General features: G+C 43.6%; 1 protein-coding gene across 2 annotated transcripts in view; it reads right to left on the bottom strand.

Annotated features, from left to right (window-relative positions):
* Positions 1–23,283, bottom strand: part of SCHIP1 (schwannomin interacting protein 1) — a 113,860-nt gene that overhangs the window by 60,309 nt on the left and 30,268 nt on the right. For both annotated transcript variants that reach the window (XM_048954418.1, XM_048954419.1), the window contains exons 2-4: positions 21,210–21,274; positions 20,277–20,357; positions 18,044–18,179 (exon numbers count right to left, since the gene is read on the bottom strand). In XM_048954418.1, coding sequence (XP_048810375.1) covers positions 18,044–18,179; positions 20,277–20,357; positions 21,210–21,274 — 282 coding nt within the window. The remainder of the gene's footprint in view (positions 1–18,043; positions 18,180–20,276; positions 20,358–21,209; positions 21,275–23,283) is intronic.

Genomic DNA, 23,283 nt, shown 5'->3' with positions numbered 1-23,283 from the left:
GTTCAGCACTTCTTGACATGTCTGCTTTTAATTAAAGCCTATTTTAATTAAAAAGGGAGAACAAATTTAAGGGAATCTGTCTGCCAGATGGCGATCCTTAATTTACCTCAGATGTGTCAGATGCAGCATGATGCCTTCCTGCCTAGCTGAGGTTGGTCAGATGTGTGAAATTACAGTTTTGCTCTGAAAAATCCTATGAAAAATGTCCAGTTACCCACAAAATGACAGGGTATGTCAGTTCTTCCATTGGTACCTGAGCTATTTAGGAATTCTGCCTTTGTCCTAAGATTTCTGATGTGGAAAGTCACTGGTTCAGCAATGAGGGATTCTGCAAAGACTCCTTCCTCCTGCTCTGCAGACCGGCAGAGAACACACTAATTATATTCTGTTAAAAAATTACTTGCAATGAATCAACTTAAATGGGACTTCCAGCTTTTTCCACTGTTAAGACCATTAATAAAATACAAACTCAGAGCATGTTCTCTCATAGACCATGCCTCTACTTGGAAGCAGTTTGTACAAGTTCTGCTTCTGGCCCATGGAGTTCACAGCTCCAGCGGAACAATTTCTAAGATGTAATTGGAAAATCTGTGCTGCAATATGGGTGAATATTAGACGGCTCCTCTCACTTCTACATACTTTCCTTTCTGCCAGCTCCTCGTTTTGCACGCTCACGGAGGTGAATGAAAGGACTGCACAGCACAGAAACAGCAAACTGTGCACACAGTGGACATTAACATTGTCAGCATGTTGTACCCCCTCATACATCAGTGAAAGAACTGCTTTGGAAATTAAACTGAGGATCCAGCCATGATGTGGCGCTACATTAGCAGGTTACGCATTGCAACTCATCACGATGGCTGAACACCTCTCCAGTTTTGGATCACCTTCAGCACATTTCAGACTTCCACTTTGCTCTGTGGGACAGCACGTATAGATTTCCACTTTTTGGGCTATCACAGTCTTTATTTTAAACACTGAGGATTTAGGCTTGTTGCTACGCCAGAGCTGGAGCAGCACTGCAAGCAAGGGGCCAGGACACAACAAGAGCTGCAGAGGCCAACAGGGCAGGATTAAATACCATTAAGTTACAGGGAAACCGACTGCAGTCACCAAATAAACCCAGCTAGCTTGAGCAGCTTTTATGTGAGGGTGTAAATCATTCTCAAACAGATCCGACCGCACACATTGAGGAACTGGTGTTTTATGTACGACGATGGAGAGATGTGGGAATGGGCAGAGCTGTGAGTGGGCAAAGCACTGCTGCCTTGTGGCTTTCCTGCAGCTGTTCTCTCTTTCTACGACCGCATAAAACTTCACCTTATCAGTAACTCACATGAGGTGTAGCTGGTAAGAAATCAGATCCTTGCTATCTTGATATTTTGCTGCTGCAATACTCCACATCAAAGGTCAGCTGATAGCCCAGACCCCAACCCCACAGCAGGATTGTAGTGAGTGCATCCCATGCGCAACCAGGGCACTGCTAACTGCCCAAAGCATTAATTTGGTGCTATTTACACATTCCTCAGATCCTAAATGCTTTCCCCCTTGGAAAGAAGTGATGTTCTTCAAAAGCTCGAGAGCTTCATGGCGCTCGCCCAGCAGAGCAGAACATCCCTGCAGCACAGGTGGCATTTGGAGATTTCCAGCTCACATTTCACACCATAATCATCCTCTTACACACTGCCATGACAATACTCAGGAGCCAACACAGCTAAATGCTTCTCTGCATACTACTGTATATCTTAGAGGGCGAGGTTTTCAGTTTCAAAACCTCTTTAATTTGAATTTCAAAGTAGTTATAAAATATGAATTCCAGGGCACAGCATTAGCATAAAGCCATTCAGCATTATATATGCTGTCAAAAGTGCCAGGAAGAATTCCACAACTATTGCATTTCCATCTGGTAACATCTCCCTGCCCCGAATATTTGCATAAAATATTTCCACAATAAAGAGAAATTATGAAATGTAAACTCTTTACGTTATTTCAAATAGATAACTTCCCCATAGATAGATACTTCCAATAGGTACTTTCCCCCTAATCTATTGAATTGGCCCTATATTTTCATAGCCAAATCTCTTCTGGCGTTGTCCTATCTCCTATCTGGCTTATGGGCCAGAGTTAGACTGTAAATGCTGGATTTCCAGTGTTCTTCCAGATCTCGGGTAGCAGAGAAGAAAGTCAAGACGTGGCTGCAGCAAAATGTAGAGCAGAATAAAGAAATAAAATGCATTCTCGTTGTGTTGTTGCTCAGCTGTTTCTGTCCTGACCCCTAGAAGTCAAACCATGGGCAGGGGAACTCATCCTTATTGCAAAGCAGCTGGTGGGGGAATGAGTGACCTTGCAGTACCTGCAGCAAGAGCACTGCTCTAAGGATTTGCCACACATCTCCTTTTCATTTTCTGCTGCATTTGAACAGAGCACTGTGGCTGCATTTGTACACAGAGTTGGACATGAGGTGCTTGTAACAGCGGAGATGATTGCCACATTAAAGCAAGGGAAATAACACAGGCATTTCAGCACTGTGTGAATGTTATTCACACTAGTTCTCTTCAGGACTTATTTCAGCAAAAAGGTCATATGTATTTCAGCCAGAGAAACCAGGAAGTTTAATGCAAAGTCTATTTTCCTTCTTCTAACATGCACATTTATCCAATCCTTTCCGTGATTCGGCGTCAACTTTCAATGCCAAAGAGGGAGGAAATACAAAAAAGAAGCGTGTTTGTGTTTTGCACTCCATGCAGGTTACATGGAATGGGAAAACATCTCACGCAGGCAATTATAAATTACTACTCAGTCATAAGTAATTCTATTAAAATATAACTACATCTTCCACTTGGCCACACCGAGGTTAATTCTCAAACCTCACGCACTTGTAGGCTTTAAATGAAGTTTAACAGGAATCACCAATCTCAAGCACGAGGTGCTGCTCACCAAGGGTGAACCCTATGCAGCCGTGCTATCAAATTTCAGCTCAAGTTCCTTTTAAATCTTAACTTAGGGGGAAACAGAAGAAAAGCATGAGAATGTGATAAAAATGACTTTTAACCCAACTGTATATTGAGTCTAGACTTGCATAATTTAATAATAGTAAAAAAAAAACCCCTCTTTGAAGAGCCACAGCTGAGAATAAAGCAAGACACAGGCTGAAGCAAGCCTGCCCAGACATGATTCATCCTGGCGTGCTCCAAACGAGCACTTTCTACCAACCTACTTCCCTTTTAATAGAGTTTTATGGCCACGTTGATGCAATAATGCTTTATGTGCAGTGAGGTTTGAGCGCCTGGCCAGATTCTACCAGTTCTCAGGACCTCTCACGTTGCTGGCACCAACTTTTCCATCACCCAAGAGTTACAGCGTACAGCAAAGGCTTAAGACAAAAGACAGTGACGCTGTAGAAGATCCAAATAATGCCCTTCAGTGATGCTAGAAAATGCATTCATTGAAAGCCAGTGGGGCTGGCATTCTTCTGCTGCACTGAGCGGGATGCAGTAACAGTCTCTAATTTCTTTGGCATGATTACACAGAAACCCAGTTCTTCTGCTCTGCGTGACCCCTAGCACACGAAATAAAGCTTTTCTGTTCAGCCGAGAGCCAGGACTAAAACATGGGGCATGGCAGAAATGCCCTCCCAAAGGCTGAAAGGACAGCTATGCCACACAGTGCTCAGAAATACAGATCCACGCTTATGCTGAAGGCTACCAGGGAAACAAAGTATGGGCATCTAAAATTGGAATATCTCCACATTGAAAAATACGACTATTCTTAATTTTCTAGATCATTAAACCTCCTCTTGAGAAGTGAGCTAAGAAACCTGGGGATATTTTTACCGCGCCAGGTCAGGTTTGAGGATATCTAATAACATTTTGATTCAAGCTTGCATTTGCAGGAGATCAGTGTCTTCACAAAGCTTTCTCCGTGAGGGAGCAAGAGTCTGTCCTGAAAGAAAGGTCACAAGCAGCGTCTGAGCACCAGCTGCCAAGTTTCCTCCCATTCTGGTTAAGGTCACAAAAGGATCTGTTTCATCAAAGTCCAGGTTGGATGGAGCAACCTGGTCCAGTACAACATCTGGAGGTTGGTGGCCCTGCCTGTGGCAGGGGGTTGGAACTTGACGATCCTTGGGGTCCCTTCCAACCCAAGCAATTCTATGATTTTATGATTCAAAGAAGTTCCTGCAGATGCACTGAGCAGCTCAATGTATGGGATGAAACATGCTGGATTTCTGTGCGATTTCTATGTGCAACATCTAAGCTCTCCTGAGCCTCACAGATTCCTACCATGCTGTCCTAGAGATGACTAATGTCCCACTCAAGGTCTGTTGTTCTGGGGGATTTTTTCAGACAGATTGAAGAAAGCTGAGAAATGGGAAAGGGAGGAGAGATCTCAGAGCAAAAGGCAGAACATATCTTACCATCAGTAAGAGATGCATCAAAATGGGCAAATGGACACCAAGAAGGCAAGAAGGCACACTGGGACTTCCAGTGCTGCTGTCTACAGAATTAGAATTTTTACTGCTCTGCATCACCACAAACTGCTGATTTCTCCATAGCACATCCATGCTGCATTTTCCTTTCAGGTGCAAAGGCTGTTACTGAAACTTGGCTTCAAGACTCAATCTTTGGGTTTTCGTCATTCCAAGTTTGCAAATTATACACAGAATAAAATTTAAGTAATGAGCTCTCTGGGCTGCTGAATTTCCAGGAATGCATGCAGCAGGCTTTTGCAAGTTAGGATAAACAGCTCTGCATTGCACAAATATACCATGCAGTTAGCATGTAAAGTGTTATCACATGATAACCTACTTATGTTTCACCACTGCACTTGTTTCATTTAAAAATAAAATCACCAGGAAGGATCTTATTCCTGCATGCAAAGCTTTCTCTTCCTTTCTATCCCCAAAGTGCTCTTTAGAACAAGATGTTCCTTCTGCTCTTCACTAAAATGGTAATACTTCATCCAACAGGCATTACAATATCTAAGACTTCTGGACAACATCATGATCAAATATAATAACATGATATTTTTCTTATCTCCTCAGAGTACCAAAGTCATTTTATTATTTTGAAGGTGGTTTGAAAGCATTTTAGCTACATCCTTGCTGAAGCAACACGAATGTCTTTAAAGCTATCCCACTGCAAATGCGTCAAGAACACTCTTGAAATTCCATGCACCTGAAAATCTGTTTGAAACATATTCTATTGTATTGAATTCCTGTCTGAAACAGCAGATTTAGGCAGCTGATGGAATATGGCAGATGCCCCATTCGTTGCGTTATCATTTTATACAATCCGCCCGTAAAAGCCCCAAGAGAAGGATGTACTGTCTGCCCATGAAAAACAACCCACTGCTGTCTGTGGCTTATGGGAACAGCAATAGAATTTTAAATACCTTGGAAAGACCAAAGCTCAACCATTTACATTATTCTAGCAGCATTTTTTCTAGCTGAATGGCCATATTCAGTCTGACAATGAGAGGAGTAATACAATTAAACCAGCACCGTAATGAGGAACTGGAAACACCAGTCAGCTTGTAAAACAAAAGCTTCTAAATTCTAAAATAACGAAGTAACACGACTGCTGCACAAGATGTGAAGAATGCATTATTAGACACAGCAGTAAAATGCCACATAAAACATGCTACAGCATTACTCTTGCACCCACGTTTCTCCTGATATTAACTGCCCAGGACCAACACTGCCCTGCTCCAACAAGAGGAACTTTGCTTAATTAAATGTCTCCAATGAGGGACAATTAGAGAGATCCAGGTGTGCCCTAAATAACAGCTGTCCCACAAGCAGGTGGGCTGAGAGCCCACACAGCTAACTCAGCAGGTAACTCAGCTCTGTGCAAACCCCAATGCACAGCATGGGATGCAAGTGAAAGGATAAGATGTTAAAAAAGATAAAACCACCCCAAACTGGCAGGAGCCAACAATGAAGAAAAGGTTAAGCATCAGTCAAGAGGAATAAAGTGGACAACCAGTGTGTTGGTGAAACTCTTGATCAGCTCCTTAAGGAGAAAACCAAGAGTTTGCGCTGCCAGCCCAAGTACAGTTTTTGGAGCCCTGGACACAATGAACAAAATGTTACTGTACAAAAGAGCATAAGACCAGAACAAAGTAATGGGGAAATCTTTCAAAATTCACTGTTTAACTACAGGAATGGGTAGGAAATGGAAGCTTTGGAGTACCACGTGCAGGAGGCACATCATGGCAGGGGCTTCAGAGGCAGGGGAGCAGTGAGGGGTGGGGGCAGCCACCTCAAATACTGTCAGAAGCAGAAAAGAAGGAACTTCTTCCCTTAGAATATCACTCCATGTCCATTAAACATCTATTTGTTGGGCCTCACCGTGGACAAAGCCTAAGAAGGAAATGGCCAAAAGCAATTAGTGGCAACACAAGAAATCCCAAGGACACCCAACGCAAGAAGGAAATGAGAAGACAGGAGCCCCAGCCTAACAGTGGATTCCAAATACCAAACAGACCTCATCCATACCGCATAGTTAAATTAAAAGTGTCTTAGGCTTGATTATCTTGGCAGCCCCAGCATGGTGTAGATATTGGACAGAAGTCACTCAGCGAATCCCAGCCTGAGGCCCAATGCAAACCACTGTTGCAATGTTTCAGGAAGGCATCTGTTGCTGATGGGAAGCAATTTGTCCAGGGTTGCCCTCCACACGGCCGGACCCCAGGGTGCAACAGGGACCCCACGTGCCCCAGGCTGGGTATATGCATGGTGTGGAGCAGATAGAGCAAGTCTGTGCCTACATTTACATCATTATAACCCACATCATTTGTGATGGAGTATTCTTGATAAGCATTACTGAACATGGCAAATTAGGTGATAATTTCATATCCAATATCCACAATATCAATTCTCAAACAAAACAATGGCCAAATACATCAGAAAACTCTACCTTAATATGTTTAAGAAAAAAAGTTATTACCTCAGGGAAGGCTCTGCTCACAGAACTATTAGTATTAGCACCCAGTTGTGCAAGAACTCATTTTGAAAATGATTCTCTGCTGCGCATTAATGGCACAGAGAAATAATGCGTGATCATTTTTAATAGAAAAATTGACAGCCAGGCTGTATCAAGCTGATTTTATAAAGTAATTTGTTCTTGGAATTTGACCAAAGGAAAAATGGATAGACAGCATTAAGAGGTCAACCAACCACATAGTAATTTACACTTAACAAATTCAAGTTATGACTAAGATTTGATAATTCCTGTATGGAAAGTTAATACATCACCTTAATGCTAAAATTAAGACCTTTTCAAAAGTACTCAGAGCTCCTAGAATGCTATTCATACAAAGTCGATCTGGGTTCAGTTCTGCCATGCAGGTGCCAGCTGATCTCATCAGCTTTTACCATTCCGCCGCTCTGCGCCGTGCCCTACGCTTCTTGCTGTGGATTTAACACAGCCACAATGTGGGGCATGCTGCTGGAGGCACGCCACGCCGTTCAGCAGTAGGCAGAGCTGCCAAATCTTCTCTCAAGAGCAGCGCCCTTGAGGCCTGGGCTTACCTCTGCAGAGCGTGGAGCAGATGGGGAATGAATCACCCCCAAGGAGGCGACTCTCCGCTGCGCCGCCTTTGTCTCTGCTCAAATTGCAATGGCTTTCCTTCCAATGTGAAATAATTCCCCACTTTCAGAGAAATTACCTAAGATAAGATGGGCTTTTTCCTTAAATATATTCCTTTGGCAGAACCGTTCAGCGCATTCGCCCTCCTAAAATGTCACATACATCTTACTGATGAACTTGAGCTGACCCTAACAAGTTACTTCATATGCGTAAGCAGTCAAGCTGGCTCAAAAAATGTAGTTATTGAGAGAGATTTAGAACCTCATGAAGACCAGAACAATGTTTGCTATTTCACTGCTTAGATTTGCAGCAGTGAAAGAAATAGCTAAAATTGTTAGTATTTATTCAGGTAAAAGTACGCTTTCCTAGTATAATTCACCTGGAAATTTATTTTAGGAGCAGAAATAAATACCCTCCACTTCAGGAGAATATAAGCTGAACATATGTGGAGAGCTACACTGTTCTCGTGTAATGCACACCATTAAAGGGATGCTGTCACATTGTGCTATCGCTATAGCCACTAACACACTTTGATGGATTTGGCTCTGGCTGTTCTAACAGGGTTCTCCCTACATACTAATATGTTTCTATTACATATATTTTATGTATTGAATTCCTGCTGGTCCTAGTAATCACGACTCCATTGTTTATTACTTAGACTTTGTACATATTTTTCCTCTGCTTTGGTAACATCAAAATATAATTAACTGCAGCAAGCAAAGCTAGTTACCCTAGGGAAATCCTGTTCTCACACAACCCTTAGTTGAAGCCATACCTCCCACACAACTGATAGACAGAGAAATTAAACAACAACAGCACGTCAGTTGGAACGCCCCAAGTTCTAAATCAAACTTGCTGTTTTTAAGCATCATCAATACCAAACATGGTAAACCTGTTGGAAGACATCACTCCAAAGCCTCCCCCTGTTCCAGAAGTCTGCTGGCATAGCTGTGCTTCACCCCAGCAGCGTGTCCCCACTGACTATTCCCACACAATTACGGTTCAGAAATGTCTCGTTAGACATTTTGTCATCAACTGAGATCATTTTTGAATTGATCTTGCCACTACTCAACTGAAATGTATCAAACTGACTCACCGCATCGATAGTCAACATTCAATAGATGCACATAAAGAAACCTATCAGCCTTCTGCTACCACCAGCAAAACCAAACTGAGAGTGTCCTTTTGAAACACAGCACTAAAAAGCCCCGGGGGAAATTACTTGTAAGAGTGTTAGATGCACACAGAGCAATCTGGAACGATGATGTTGTGTACACAGATAAATACAAACACATCGCAGGAACTATTTCTATATAAAATGCCCATTCAGAAGATAAACGTCGTGCTGGTCCAGAAGCTTTGTGTAGACTCACTTACATAGCAAAGGGCTAAAATTGTCTGGAGTGAATTAAAAGAATTGAAAATAACATTTGTTTCCATATTCACTTAATTTTAAATGCTTTCTTATAGCCCACATCAGCGTTAATGTTTCCCACAAAATCATCCAATATTTGATTTCTAATTAAGCCCTTTTCTTTCCAGTGGTTGATCTGTCTTCCTGATCTTTAATTACATTTCCATCTACGTTATTCAACAGCAAATGCAAAGATTTGCATTTTTACATTATACAGAAATCACTTGGTAAATGTTTATCAAATACAGCTCCTTCTCCCTTTTGCTGTTCATGGATTGATGAAAGCAGCCTTGTAGACACAAGACAATGCTCCCTGTAGAAATGCTCCTCTTCCTTCTACGTGTACCTATGTAAACTCAAGGAGCTGCTTGTCAGGATTGCACTTGCTTAAGGAATTTGGTACTTCCCTTCACCTCTGCTGTCTTCTCACTGCTCCTATGTAAGCAAACTGTGATTTGTAACCAGTGTTGGCGTACAACAGAGGACAAACACTGACTTCAGCTCAGGGATCCCTTGCATTTGGGTACCTACAAATGTCCAGAAGTTACAGACATATTTTGTTCCAGTTTTAGAGCCAAACCTTAATAATTCACTGGGCCAAAAGAGTGCAGCTTTAGAGGTACTGCACTGATGTGGAAGGATTACCAACCAAACCGGGTTTGCGGGGGCAGAAAGAATTCAACACTCTGTCTCTTCCCAAGAAGACCTTTCCTTTCCATTTTACTGCCTTCATATCAAGTAAAACAAGCTCTTATTTCGTAAACCTCTTTGTTTTGGATTCATTTTGCCATGCGGGCTCTACTAATCCATGCTAGACAAACAGAAAGAATAATTCTCTATTTGACCTTCTGGAACAAAATTATAAGGTTTTTTTTTTGGCAAGGGGATCAGTATGTTGCTACAGAGTGCTTTGATTTAAAATATGTACAACGTAGTGTATTAATTCATTTATCACAGTTAATGTCTCTGAGCTTCTCTGCAATATAGAATAACAGATTTGTAAGAATTGAAGCAAGTCACGCTTTCCATTTGGCTCTGGAGATCACTTTGCTAATCACCACAAATTACATTAGCTCATGGAAGATTCACCTAAACAAACTACTGCCCTATTGCTAATACTGCTTGGTTACTGCCAGAGGTAAAAACCTATTTGTACAGTCCCAGCTCGTTCTGTGCATCCCCTCCATCCACACCTATTTAAGACTGGATTACTGGGGCATACTTGAACAATTCCTGCTAATAGTTTAATATTTACTCTTGGAAACAAATTAGCCACGGAGAAAACCAATGGCAGAAATATTTAGCTTGAACAAGGGCAAAACAACAGGATTACTAAATCATGCTTATAGATGCCATTCCACTTTCCAGAAGAACAGCATTTTTCTCAAATACGTCCCTCCCAGCAGAGCTGTCCTGCACTTGGTGTCAGACAAAGCATGAATTCCATTTGGAAAGTTGGAACTGTTTTTGGTTACCTAAACATGGAACTCCAATTTTGTCAGTGCATTATAGGGTATTTTCCTATTTTAAGCAAGACAGAAGGGCAGGGTTGGTTTGTATTGTTTAAGCAGCTAGAAGGAAGGAACAAAACAAGAAAGGATCCAAAGGGAAGAAAAAAGGGCAGAGCAGCAGTTGAGGGTCCCCTTTTCAGCCAAGAGAGATGGCTTGAGGTGAGAGGAATATTTAGTGTACTTATGCTATACTCAACACAGAAAACATTCACAGCTGCACACAGGGGAAGCCGTGAGCAGGGGGAATGGAGAAAGCAGAGAGTGAGGGAGGGAATAACAGAACAGGAGGAGAAATGGGAGATGGAGGGCTGTGCTGTGGTGAGGAATGTCCCAGACAGCAGGTTTCATGAACCTGGCCTCCTTTCCTCGTGCACCACCTTCAGACAGTTGTTAGAGCTGCTCCAAGGGACACTAAGCTCAGGGGCAGGCACTGATTTGCTCTGATCTAGTGAGAACTAAAAAGCTCCATGGTTTATGTCACTAGGTCAGAGTGCGAGACCTGCAACAGAGCAGTAATTAAAGCTTAAATGGCACTGAAGTGTAGGATATCATAGCCACAGTTCTGCTGGATAGCTAAGGGAGTCAGTGCTAGGGAGAAGAGAAACACCTACATTTTTCTCTGTGTGCCTTCTGCTATGGGGCTGGGCAGGAAAACGCATTTGATGTCACTTGGTTCTGCCACTTCCCCCTTTTGTATCAGTCTTTTAACCAAAGCATGCTGCAAAATCCTTTCAGACAGGATATGGCAGGAAACGTGCAAGCCTCACCTCTGAAGCACAGGCGTTGTTCAGCATTCAAAATAAGCAAAATTAACATCTGTACAATCTATGCTGCAACTGGGAACAATGAGACAACTTCCCAGGACCAAAAGGTCAGAGCTCCTTCAATAATAACGTACAAAATCCCAACATCCAGATATCTGCCAGATGCAGGGCCTGCGGATTGGGCTCAGAAGAAGTTTTAAACCTGCTGTGAATGGAGACTAGATTTGACTGCAGACCTTTTTTTTGCTTCACTGCTTTACAGCATAGAAATCCAAGATCACTTTGGCTAAAGGTGACACAGTTTATAAATACACAATATTATAACTGTGTGATTAATAACATTACACATAATTGCATTCAGGACATCTTTTTCCTAAGCCACAAGGGCAACAACTTCTAATAAAGCACTTTAAGTTTGAAAGACATGCCATTGCCCAAGACTTTTTCCAAAAATGGACACATTCCTTAACTCTCAATCTACACTGCAGACCACTGCAGAGAAAGGTAACCAATACAAAACAAGGGAAAATATATTTAAACGCTGATTCTCGTTTGGATGAAATAACATCTATTAAAAGGTTGGGAATAGCTGCAAGGAAAGCAAACTGCTATTAAAGAGTTAAAAAACTGTTGGTGAGCAGCACGTGGTAACAGCATGGCTGTTATTTTTTTTCCCCTTCTTTTCCATTTACAGAAGTTTGCATTTTGTGATGAGAGTGGTCTGAACCGTTGATTTTCTGGAGAGATGTTTGCCCCCACACTACGAGCAGCGACACAACGTGCATTTTATGATTCAATAAAAAAGCCACTTCAGCTCTGGACACTGTAAGCAGTCATGGGTTTTACTATCAAACCTGCATCAGAATAGTTATTTTGAGTTTGTAGTACAGAAGGTGATGTACGCACAAGATAAGCAGTGGAACCCAGCAAAGCTGTATATGCATGATTATTAAAAAGAATAATAAAAACTTTTATGAAGAAATCAAATACCAGTATATTTTATCTTCTATTTTACTCCCTCCTCCAATAATAAGCTAAGTAAATTATCTGCTAATTCATACTAAGTAGAACCATTTTTTTTTTTTAATTGCAGCCCAAACTCCCAAGGTTACAAGAAATTCAGTCAGATAAGAGTCTTAATTAAGAACACAATGACTTGCAAACATTTCTTTGCAGCTGTCTATATTATCTCTGATTTAATATGCTCCATGCCAGCTAATTTGCTCCAGCTCCCACCTATTGCTTTGCAGAATCAAAGAATGGCTGAGGCTGGAAGGCACCTCTGAATGTCACCTGCCCAACATGGCGCCTGAGCACAGCTACCTGCAGTGAGCTGCCCAGGTCCACATCAGGTGGTGTTCCAATATCTCCAAGAAGGGAAACTCCAGAACTTGAGCAACGTGTGTCAGCGCTCAGTCACCTTCATGCTGTAAAAGTATTTCCTTGTGTTCAGACAGAAGCTGCTGCATTTCACTTTGTGCTCATTGCCATTTTGTTCTGAACACAAGAGAACAAATATTACGTACCGGATACTGACACGGGCTTGAACTGACATGATTTTCATTCTCCAGGAAGCTCTTTGAGGCAAAGTAGAAATCTTGTGTTTGATGCGTATTTGTTTTATGTGTTTGGCTGCAACTTGAGTACTTTCTTCAGTTTTGGGCTCCTCACTACAAAAAAGACTTTGAGGCCCTGGAACGTGTCTAGAGAAGGGCAACAAAACTGGTGAGGGGTCTGGAGTACAAGTCTTATGAGGAGCAGCTGAGGGAGCTGGAATTGTTTAGTCTGGAGAAGAGGAGGCTCAGAGGAGACCCTACTGCACTCACATCTTCCTGAAGGGAGGTTGCGATGGGGAGGGGCTTGGCCTCTTCTCCCAGGCAACAAAGAGGACTGAGGAAAGGCCGCAAAGAAGGTTTAGATTAGACATAAGGAAGGACTTTTTCTCTCAGAGAGTGGTCAGACGCTGGAATGGCTGCGCAGGGAGGTGGTGGAGTCGCCGTCCCTGGCAGTGGATGAGGCGCCTGGATGCGGAGCTACAAGATCTGGTTTAATGCTTGTGGTAGCAGTGGTGATGGGAGGACGGTTGGACTAGATGATCTTGCAGGTTGTTTCCAACCTTGCAATTCTATGATTCTATGATCCTATGTTGCATTTGCAGCCACTCCAGCACAGAGGGAGGGAGATCATGGAAACAAGCAACGGCCCCAGGGCGGCCCCAGCCCGACCCGTGCGGTGCGCGCCGGGGGGCGGAGCTGTCCGCAGTGCTGAACGGGCGGCGGTGCCGCTCTCCGCAATGCTGGAGGCCCCGGGGTCGCTCCGACCCAAAGCGGGGACAAAAATGCGTTCGCTTCCATACCAGTGGTTTGGATTAGATTACAAAGGAATGAAGAAATAAATAAATTAAAGCCAACACCCCGCCGCAATTCTCTGAGAAGTCTGGACCCGGGGCTGTCTCGCACTAGCTTTTGCCTGTCTGCTGAGGATTATCAGGTTTTCTGTGGCTTTCACAGATTATGCCTTTGAGACTGAACTATTTGAAGAGACGTGATGTTATCAGAAAAACAGGTCACACCCGCAGCCAACTGCCAGTGGGACATATCTGGCATCATCTTTATTTATTTTCTGAGTAGCTACAGATACTGTTCATTTCTGATGGAAAAGGAAACCAGGAACTTAGCCACAGACCACAGAGAAAGGTGAATTCTGCCACCTTTCTACACAGTGACAAGAAAGAAATTAAAGAAGATTATTTTCAAACCTTTCTGTTGCTCCTTTTTTTTTCATTAATTATTCTTCATTTAAACTAAAAATGTAAAAGGAAAGCAGAAGTAACTGGATATGGTACAGATGCTTATTGTGTGCTCCTCATCCAGTAATCTGACAAGTTATTGACAGTAGGCATTTTCTAGCAGCTAGAAAATCGCCTGTACTACATACACACAAACACAGTTGGCAAACCCCTTCTTTGTGGCCTACAAAGCTGTAGTCTAACAGGAAAAATCTGTTTCCCACCTCATCACTGAAGTTACATCCATTCTGCTCATTATATCTGTATTCTACGGGGAGGAAGGCCCAAGGGAATACTGCATACTACAGCACAAACAGTTAGAGATGGCCTCATTGCATTTTTCCCCACTGTCAAGAATGATACTGGGGGAGAGGGAGAGGAAGGGAATCTGTTACTTTCAGGTAAAACTTCAGTATTATGTAACTGGTATCAATTACAGGTAAAATCAGAAGAGTCAAATTCACATAAAAGCAGTTTAGCAGGCACTTAGACAATTTGACCTGACATTTTAAAAGAGAACCGATTTATTTTAAACAGGAGATGAAATCACACTGTGAACAATTACAGGTCTTTATCCTCTAAGTTTAATCTCCAAATAAAAAACAAAAAAAAAAAAAAAAAAAAAAAGGGACTTTAAAATCTTGTACTGGCACTTGTAGGCAACAACATACAAGGCATTCATTTGTCTTTCACTGATTTATGGTACTTTGCTTAACTAAATAGCAGAAAATCTTCTATGCTTTTGAAATTCATCTTTCACCATTTCCTTCTCAGTCTCAGGTGTTGTTGACACTTCTGGGTCAGAATCATTTTCTCTGGTTGTGGGTGCACTGCCCTTCCTCCCATGCTGCACTCAAGCTATGTGTGTGCTATGAGAAGGCTGTGTCTTTGATTCCAAGCATTTTTGACTGGGTATTACAGGCTTTTCATAGGATTTCAGTTTCCAAGTTTCAATCAGTTTTTCTACTACCAATCTGCACATTCTGTCTTATTCTCTAAGAACAGAAAAGTTTCAAGGGCAAGAGAGTGAAAAAACATTTTTAACTACGACTTCTATCAGCCCAGTTCCTCACTTCCCCTTACAAATGCCTCAGGAGGTTTGTAGTCATAGTGGAAAAGAGTTTCTCTTTCAGCTACAAATGACCAAACATTATTCTACACTCTGCAGCAACACACCTGTTGCACGTGCTGATAGTTCGTTGTCAGGTATTATTCATCCAATTAAGAGCTTCAAAATTATACCTCATTGCAGCTGCTGGACCCATGCACAGGTACAAATAGATATTTGGTGTGTGCAGTTTCAATACCCATCCTGCTGCAGTAATCTGCATTCGTCAGCCTACAGGCTCTCATTTGTTTTGTGGACATGAGATTCTGTCTTTCATCATTCAAGTAGTCAACTACTTTTTCACCCCCAGAAGTACCTGCGATGCAGCTGAGCAGAGCACCAGGAGGCTTGCACAGCAAAAGGAAATCGAAAACCAGGATTAGATTTCAGCTGAATTAAGTGTCTCTGTTGTGACAGTGGTTTCTCAAAATACTTCATAAATTTTTCTCTCCCATCTGCAAATCACCGCTTATTGCTAACATATTTTGGCATGCTAGCTGCATTCTGCCTCTTTGGAAAAGAGATGAAAAACCTCTCCAGGGAGCACAACTCTCATTTTGACTTTCCCTCCCTTCCAAATTTTTATTTGGGAGACTTCATACTGCTCAGCACAGTGTACTTTTACACAAAGACTAGCATTAAGATTATTTCTTAGGGCAGCAGCAACACTGCATTCGATCACAATTTGTCCTCAGTGCATGTGTTCAAGGACCTGCATGGGTGACCCACTGTTAGCACTGCTGTGTGCTCTCCTCTGAGCTCACCACACAGCCAGGACCACAATCCACAAAGGACCACAGCTGTTTCATTTCTTTAGAGGTAAAAATGAAACAAAACTATCCTGGACTTACAGAAGTAGTGCCTCCCCACCAGATCTCACACCTTCAACCATCTTCTCTTAGGCCACAGATATGGCTTCTCCTCACCTCCTTCCTCTGCTCCTGATGCTCACAGTGTCCCCCAGCGCTCTCCAGTGCAAGCAGAACAATAACATAAATCTGATTTTAAATGGTTTGGGAAGACCTTGGAAAGCACAGAGGCGTTTGTTGGAGTTGTAGAGCCTCAGCTGAGAGCCGCAGTGCGGGTGCCCCAGATCTTTGGCACTGCAATAGTCAAGGACACACAGAATGGGTTCTTTTGGCCTTCAGAAACGTTCCCTGAGTTTTCAAAGCTTATTGGCACCGGGCACCAGACAAATGCCAGACAATATTCCCATCTTCCTTGGCATTAAACAAGTATGATGCAGCAGTTGGATGAACAGGCATTAACCCAATGTTAATGCAAACTATGCAGTAATTCTAGTGTCTCAAGCTGCATGTTTCACATCACTACAACTCCGAGATGTACTCACTTTCCTGTAAGATGCAGAAGTGCTGAGAAAGTGTTGTTTTCCCAAGGAGATTCCCGTGGAGGGCTGGGGACCCCACAGGAGCTCTGTGTGTGGGGCAGGGGGGACCTCTGGTGGTGGCTGTGCCTCTGCCCCAGGTAACAGCGGGCCCCCAAGTTATTTCTCTCATTACAGGAGCTTAATTCGCTCGATATGTGAGACATCGGCACATAACCCAATGCTGAGACACACTTCATCATCCTGGCCTCCAGCTATGAGCACGAGGCACCTAAAAATAGAGCAGTGTGCTCTCAGTAATATTTCATTAAGTGCTGTCAAACCCGATGCTGCCTGCCCAACCACAGCCGTGCCACAAAAATAGCAGCTGCAGGAAGCAGCTCACCTCTTGTCAGGTTTAACCTGGATAACACAGCCCAGCAGAGGAAGAAGTTGAAACGTCCTCTAACTTGCAGACCAGAAGTACAAAAGTCATGGCTGATCCCTGGGACCATGCTGTGTTCTGCATCATGGGGCATTTTTCCAGCTTTGGACTCAGCAAACAGGCTCCAAAGATGCAGTTAAACTAACAGACACCACCTCCTCACACAGACGCTTCATCTGTTTTGAGAACCCCACTGGCTTCTCCACTATGCAGTGAATTTGGAAGTCACCAAATGCTGCCCTATGATCTCCACCAAAGCTTCCATAAGTAAGCACCTTGCCCTCATGCTGATGCCCTGCAGGGTGTGCTCCCAACTGCTCCACGTGCTCCCAGCTGGGCAACACGACAGACCTCACCTGTACTTATAGGGACAGCCTGACATGCTGGCTTTTTTTACCTCGTATTTTTTTGAAGCTATTGAATTACTTTCTGCACTCGGGTTCACTGCTTCCTCAAAACAGATGTATGCTGTCTCCAAGCTGAAAGCAGTATTTATAGGCTCGATATCTATCTGATTTATTGACCTAAAAAACCCTACTCCAGGGACAGCCACAAAGCCACATAATATTTGCTAAAATTGGCTCCTGGTTTGGAGTCCCTGTGACAAGAGGAGCACAGCCTCCACCAGCAGCTTCCCAGTATGCATTTGGTGCATCGCTTCCAAAATCAAGCTTCATTTTTAATCCCTAGATCAACTTCCCCAAGTCTCTTTTAGTAAAACAAAATAATGCCAGAAAACATATTGGTTTCTTGGAAAAACACCAGAATTTGCCACTTTTTTCTTTTTGGAGAACAGCAACACGAAATGCCAAACACGCACCCAAGTGAAGAGCTTCGCTTATTACAGAAAAACCAAAACACTTTGGAAACATCTTTTTTCCCCACTCAGAGCATCACTGCAGTGTGCAGTACACAGTGCTCCTATGATGATGATTTCTACGACAGATCTATGTCTCACTTGCACAACACCTGTCACGACACCCAACTGTCCCCTTACATGTCCGTTTGAGACGCTGCAACGACTTTCATTTCCCACAGAGCCCTCAATGGGAGCCACCAAAAAGGAGCCCACAGATCACCATGCCCAAGGCTGTACTCACCAGCGTGCTGCTGTCCGAAAAGGTGTTCATGCTGATGGAGCTGCTCATCTTGTCAGAGGACAGGGAGGGTGGAGAGGGGCTGCGCTTGCCCAGCTGCTCCTGGCGCTGCAGGTACTGCCGCCATGCGCGCTGGATGCTGGGCAGACAGCAAAGCACACAGTTGGTGAGTGCATCCACAGGAAGGATTTATGCTAAGAACCACTGAGGTTGGAAAAGACCTCCAAGATCACCCAATGTTCCCCACTGCAGCGTGTCCCTTGGTACAACATGGTGGTCTTATCTTTGTGCGCTTCGTTTTGAAAACTATCGTGCACTGCTACCCTGTGTAGGCCATCCACTGTCACTGCTAGCATATCTTGAGACACTTGTTAAGTAGATGGAATTCTTTATTACCTCTGTAGGCCTTGTATTATGCACTCCTGGTGTATCTTGGGATGCCTGGTAAGTAGACACAATTCTATATCTCTAATCCTTCAATCACTTGTGCGAGTTTAAATCTAAGACTACTTAACTCAGCAATTCTCTCACAGCTTGCAAACACAGAGGAAGACAATTATCCGCTTAAAGGAATGAACAGCATAAAAATCTTACAGCAGTAATAAAGACTGTAATACAGACACGGTTGGCCCTTCAGAGCCAGCCCAGCACTCTCTGAAATCCACCTCCCACTGCCAATAGGACTTAAAACTGCTCCAGAGCAATGTGTGGGAATACAGCAGGAGCTCTGCTTCCAAACCCTGAGCTTCGACTGTGAGAAGGAGTAAAGCCAGCCGAGCCCACAGCCCCTGAGCAGCTGCCTGGGCAGCGTTCTGCAGTGCTTTCCCTGGCTGCAGCTCGACAGGTGGCAGTGCGGCACCACCGGAGATCCTTGCTGTCAAGTCTGTGCTGCTAACAGCACGGATGTGAAAGGAAATTATGGAACAAGCTGACAGCCCCACGGAAAAACAGGGCTAAGTTCTGACCCGAGGCTCATCTCAACTACGGCAGTGCAATGAGACTGCAATGTTCCTTTGAGGGATTTTTAACGTTTGATTCACTGGCAGATGAATTCAGCAAAGCCTTCGCCATGCCTGGTGATGGGGTGCAGCACCCTGACCTCGGTGTGCTCTCAGCTCTGCAGAGCTCCCTGGTTGCTCTTCCAGCAGCACTGTGCAACCCTGGGGGCTCAGCACCAGCCCGGGCACTCCTTGTTGTGACCCTCAGCCCCACTCCTGCTGGCAATTTGGAGGTGTGAAATACAGACTGCGCTCCTCCCTCCTTCAGGAAGCCTTACAAATGCTTTCTAGTGCAACCCGAAGGATCCAAAGCCTTTCCTACAGATGTTTATTGTCCTAGGAATGCTCTTTCCACTTTGTCTTTGTAGTAAAGGTGTTACTTCTGTTCTGAGTTCCACAAGCAGGAAAAAAACCCACACAGATGTTGCTGCTAAGACCTCATGGCTCTCTCCATGTTGCTGCTAAGACCTCATGGCTCTCTCCAGCTCTCTGGCAGGAGGCTGTGGGGGTCACTGAGCCCCTGCTCCCAGGTAACAGCAATAGAGGCCTCACGTTGTGCCAGGGGACAACGCACGTTTTAGAGCAATTTGGATTGGTCAAGCCCCACGTTGCTTTCATACAACAGCTTTAAGATGGACAGGAATATCAACTAAAGGCCCCAGGTGCAAATGCCAGTGGAGGAGCTTCCAGTAAATGTGTTTTGCTTTAAAAAAGAACTTGCATCTTCACATCTCAAGCATTTACACTTCACATCACCTCAGCTCCATGCTCCACTGCAAAACATGTACCAGTAGTATTTACATATTTATGCTTACATGTATTTTCCATTCTAAAGCACGAGAATAAACTGAAGTTAAGGTACAGCTACCCCTCTCAGAAGCTCTCTGGGCTTTTCTTTTCAGTGGCCTTACATTGGCATGTCTAAAAGACACTGGCTGGATTTTAATTTGAAACTTCATGTCCTTTTAATATTTTAAGAAAGCATTAATGTTTTATCAACACATACAGCACATTAGGTGCAGCTTTTCGGTTGGAAGTGAACTTCAGTATGCACAACTGCATGATGCTCCACCCTGGCAGCTCAGAATTTTGCCAGTGGCTTTGGGGCTCTGTGCTCTGCTTCATTATACTTAGAGTTGCACAGACATATGGGGTGGACACAAGCTGGGTTCTGAGGTTCAGGAATCTGACAAGCTCAGCAGCACTTAAATGCAGAAAAGACTTTCCTGGTTACTCACATTTTCACTTTTGTTTCCAAGGGCTGTAAGTTGATACGATATTTTTCAATATTATTTTCCTCATCCATGGCAAGCTGATGGCTACGAAACAGAAGAGAAAATGGGTTGGATGTGTCTCAGCATGACACTTTTGCAATCACTGTGAATTAATTCAGAAAATTTGACAAGACCATGCAAGAGGCGCTCGTTTTCATGTGTTGCTGCCTCTGGGGGAAGGCATCTGAATCCCCATGTCCAGCCCCACCTCACTTAACAAGAAGAGGGAATTTGGACCCAGTTCCCAGGCTGGGGCTGCTTGAGTCCTTGCAGCTTTCTGCATTGAACCATCTAGATGCCAGCCCCAGAGACAGGCGCACCAAGCAAAGAAGCTGCTGCAAACAAAACCACTGGCAAATGTAGTAGATATTCTTGCTAAATTAACTTTCATCCCTGGGGCTACATTTGAAAAGCCGGAGAGTAAAATGGAAAGTAACAATGGTAATGCTGGCAGCAAATGAATTACATCAGCAAAGGCCATACAAGAAGATGAAGAAAAATTCTTTGTGATGAATGGTGACTGAGGAGTCGGTGCTGCAAACCGATTGCTTTGAGAAAGCAATTTTGAAGTGCTACAAGATAAAAATCAAACATCTTGGGACACTGCTTTGGATGGGATTGGCAACATGAATGAAAGAACTCTGCGTGAGAATTTGTAAGGTCAGACCCCAACCTGGGGAGTTATTTTGAGACTTTAACTGGACGCTCAATGACATCACTTGACCAATTGCTCAATGACCAATCAGTGCCAGTTTTCAGAAATTAGCCTCCTGTAACTAAAAGTAAGGACTGTTTGTGGGCTAGATGTGAGATCTTGTAGATACAGTATATTGCCAAGTGAAAAATATATGTACAAGAAAAAACACGTGTGAGATATAGTGCAAATCACAGCTTTACCTTTGAAGCGAGTATTTGCCATCATTGACCTGTTCCAGGGTGTTCTGGAGCCTTCTGAGCTCTTCCTGGAAGAAGAGAGAGAAATGTTTCAACATGCTGGTGGGCTGAGACTAAAGATCCCCCTTCCAGCTCCAACTATTGGGCCCAACCACAAAGCACAAGGTTGCCTCAGGCAGCGCCTCCAAGGCACGCTTCCCAACATACATAATAGCTACAAAGAAACCAACACCTTTCTCAATATACCCAGCAGGTAAAGATCAGACCTACAAAAAATAATAGGCAGAGTGAAAGAGGAAACTGTTCCTTTGTTTGCTAGGTGTGTGGCTGCTGCGATTTGAAAGATGGTCTTGGGAAGAGGTGATGAGCATCGGCTCACAGCAAAGGGCACTTCCCTTTGTTCTGCAATCAAACTGTATTTAGTTGCACAATTAAGAGAGTTGCTAGCTGAGATTTATAGCCTGCCATCTTCACCTGGGTATTTGCATTGGATCCTCCTTCAATAGAAGAGATGCCAAGAGCTGAACTGCAGACGTAGATGGGGTTCCCTGCATCCACACTACGGGTCCAGGAAAAGTCCCTCATGAATTTCAGCACAGACAAAGGGCTTAAAAACTAAGTTGTGTTTTTCTAGCAGTGCTATACTGCATTCAGAAGGGGTGGGAGCTGAGGGATGGTGGAGATCTGTAACCGAGCTAAAATTGAGAAGTACGCAATGTGAAATGCAATAAAATCAATTTAAATACAGATTTTTGTTTTAAGCAGGTGCAAACCTAGAATTAAAGCAGATTATAATCCATGTTAAATCGTTCTTCTGGTGCCAGACCATCTCTGTGGGCCACCAAGGTGGTTCACTGCAGGACGGGGAACGCTGGGACACTGCAGAGCACAGCTTGGTCTCACAGCCACTGCAGGAGAAGAGTGTTGGTCTGTTCCTACATGATTTACTTACAAAGGTGCATCTCTATCCTCTGCCATAATACGTAACCTGCCACTGGAAATACCCCATCCTCAAACTTCCAGGGCTTTGCCTTTCTTTTTATGCTCAGTCTTTCCTGGCACATTAAAAATAAGCAACTTCCAAAATTGTTTTCCTCGAAGCACAGTTTGGTTCAGAAGATAACCTTTATTCTCCCATATTATTCTGCCGGTCATTTTTTCAGCGTGTCCCAGAGCACTGTAAGGTAATTTAGAATGTGAAAACAATTTGCAATTGACTTTATATATAGCCCTGGGTGACAAAACCTGCACAACTTACATAAATCATTTCTTGTGTTTGACATCATTTTCTATTAACCTAAGGGTGAAGACGGAACAAAAAAAGTAAAAACCGAAATCAGTTGTGACATTTTTGACTATTCAGGCTTTCAATTAAACATCACCAGCCTGCCTGTCTAAAAGCCATAACATAAGACAACTACAGCAGGGGCACAGTAACGTTTGCATAATTGGGAAGAGAAGGAGACATAAAATCCATACTAATTTCAGTTTTGCGTCATTAAACATGAAGCATTGATTATTGCTCCTTGCAACCATGGCTGTGGCCCAGCTCTGCTGCTGTGCCCGGACCCTGGGTGGCACTGAGCAGGGGTTGATGGCAGCAGCCAACTGGGCGATGTTTGGCACAGGTCACACCAGGAGCGACCCAGCTGCAAACTCAGGCTTGGGAAAATTAAACTGGAAGAGATCCACGCTTCTGTTGGAGCACGCGACGAATTACGGTGCCTCCATAGAACTTGGTAGGACGTGAACACACTGAAACTTATTGCAGTTTTCACCTTCCTACTTCAGTGGAATACAGATGCTAATTGTATACTCGTTGGAGCTGCAGAAATATGTGTAATCATTAAGGCTGGAAAGCACCTCTAGGGTCATCAGCCCAACCAACCCACCCCACCATGCCCATGAGCCACATCCCCACTGCACTTGGGGCTCCCCAGCTCTGCCAGCAAAGGCAGAGAGGTGACTTCTGCACAAGGCCGCTTAGGAAGGAAAAAAACATTTCCTGGATGTTTCTAAGCCACGCATACCTTTGGGAAATCAATATTCAAACAATAAATGCACTGGTCCCTAAAGT

The sequence above is a fragment of the Lagopus muta genome, chromosome 9, assembly GCF_023343835.1.
Source record: "Lagopus muta isolate bLagMut1 chromosome 9, bLagMut1 primary, whole genome shotgun sequence".
Taxonomy (NCBI): domain Eukaryota; kingdom Metazoa; phylum Chordata; class Aves; order Galliformes; family Phasianidae; genus Lagopus; species Lagopus muta.
The sequence above is the reverse complement of the archived record's forward strand: the minus strand, read 5'-3'. Positions and strand labels throughout refer to the sequence as shown.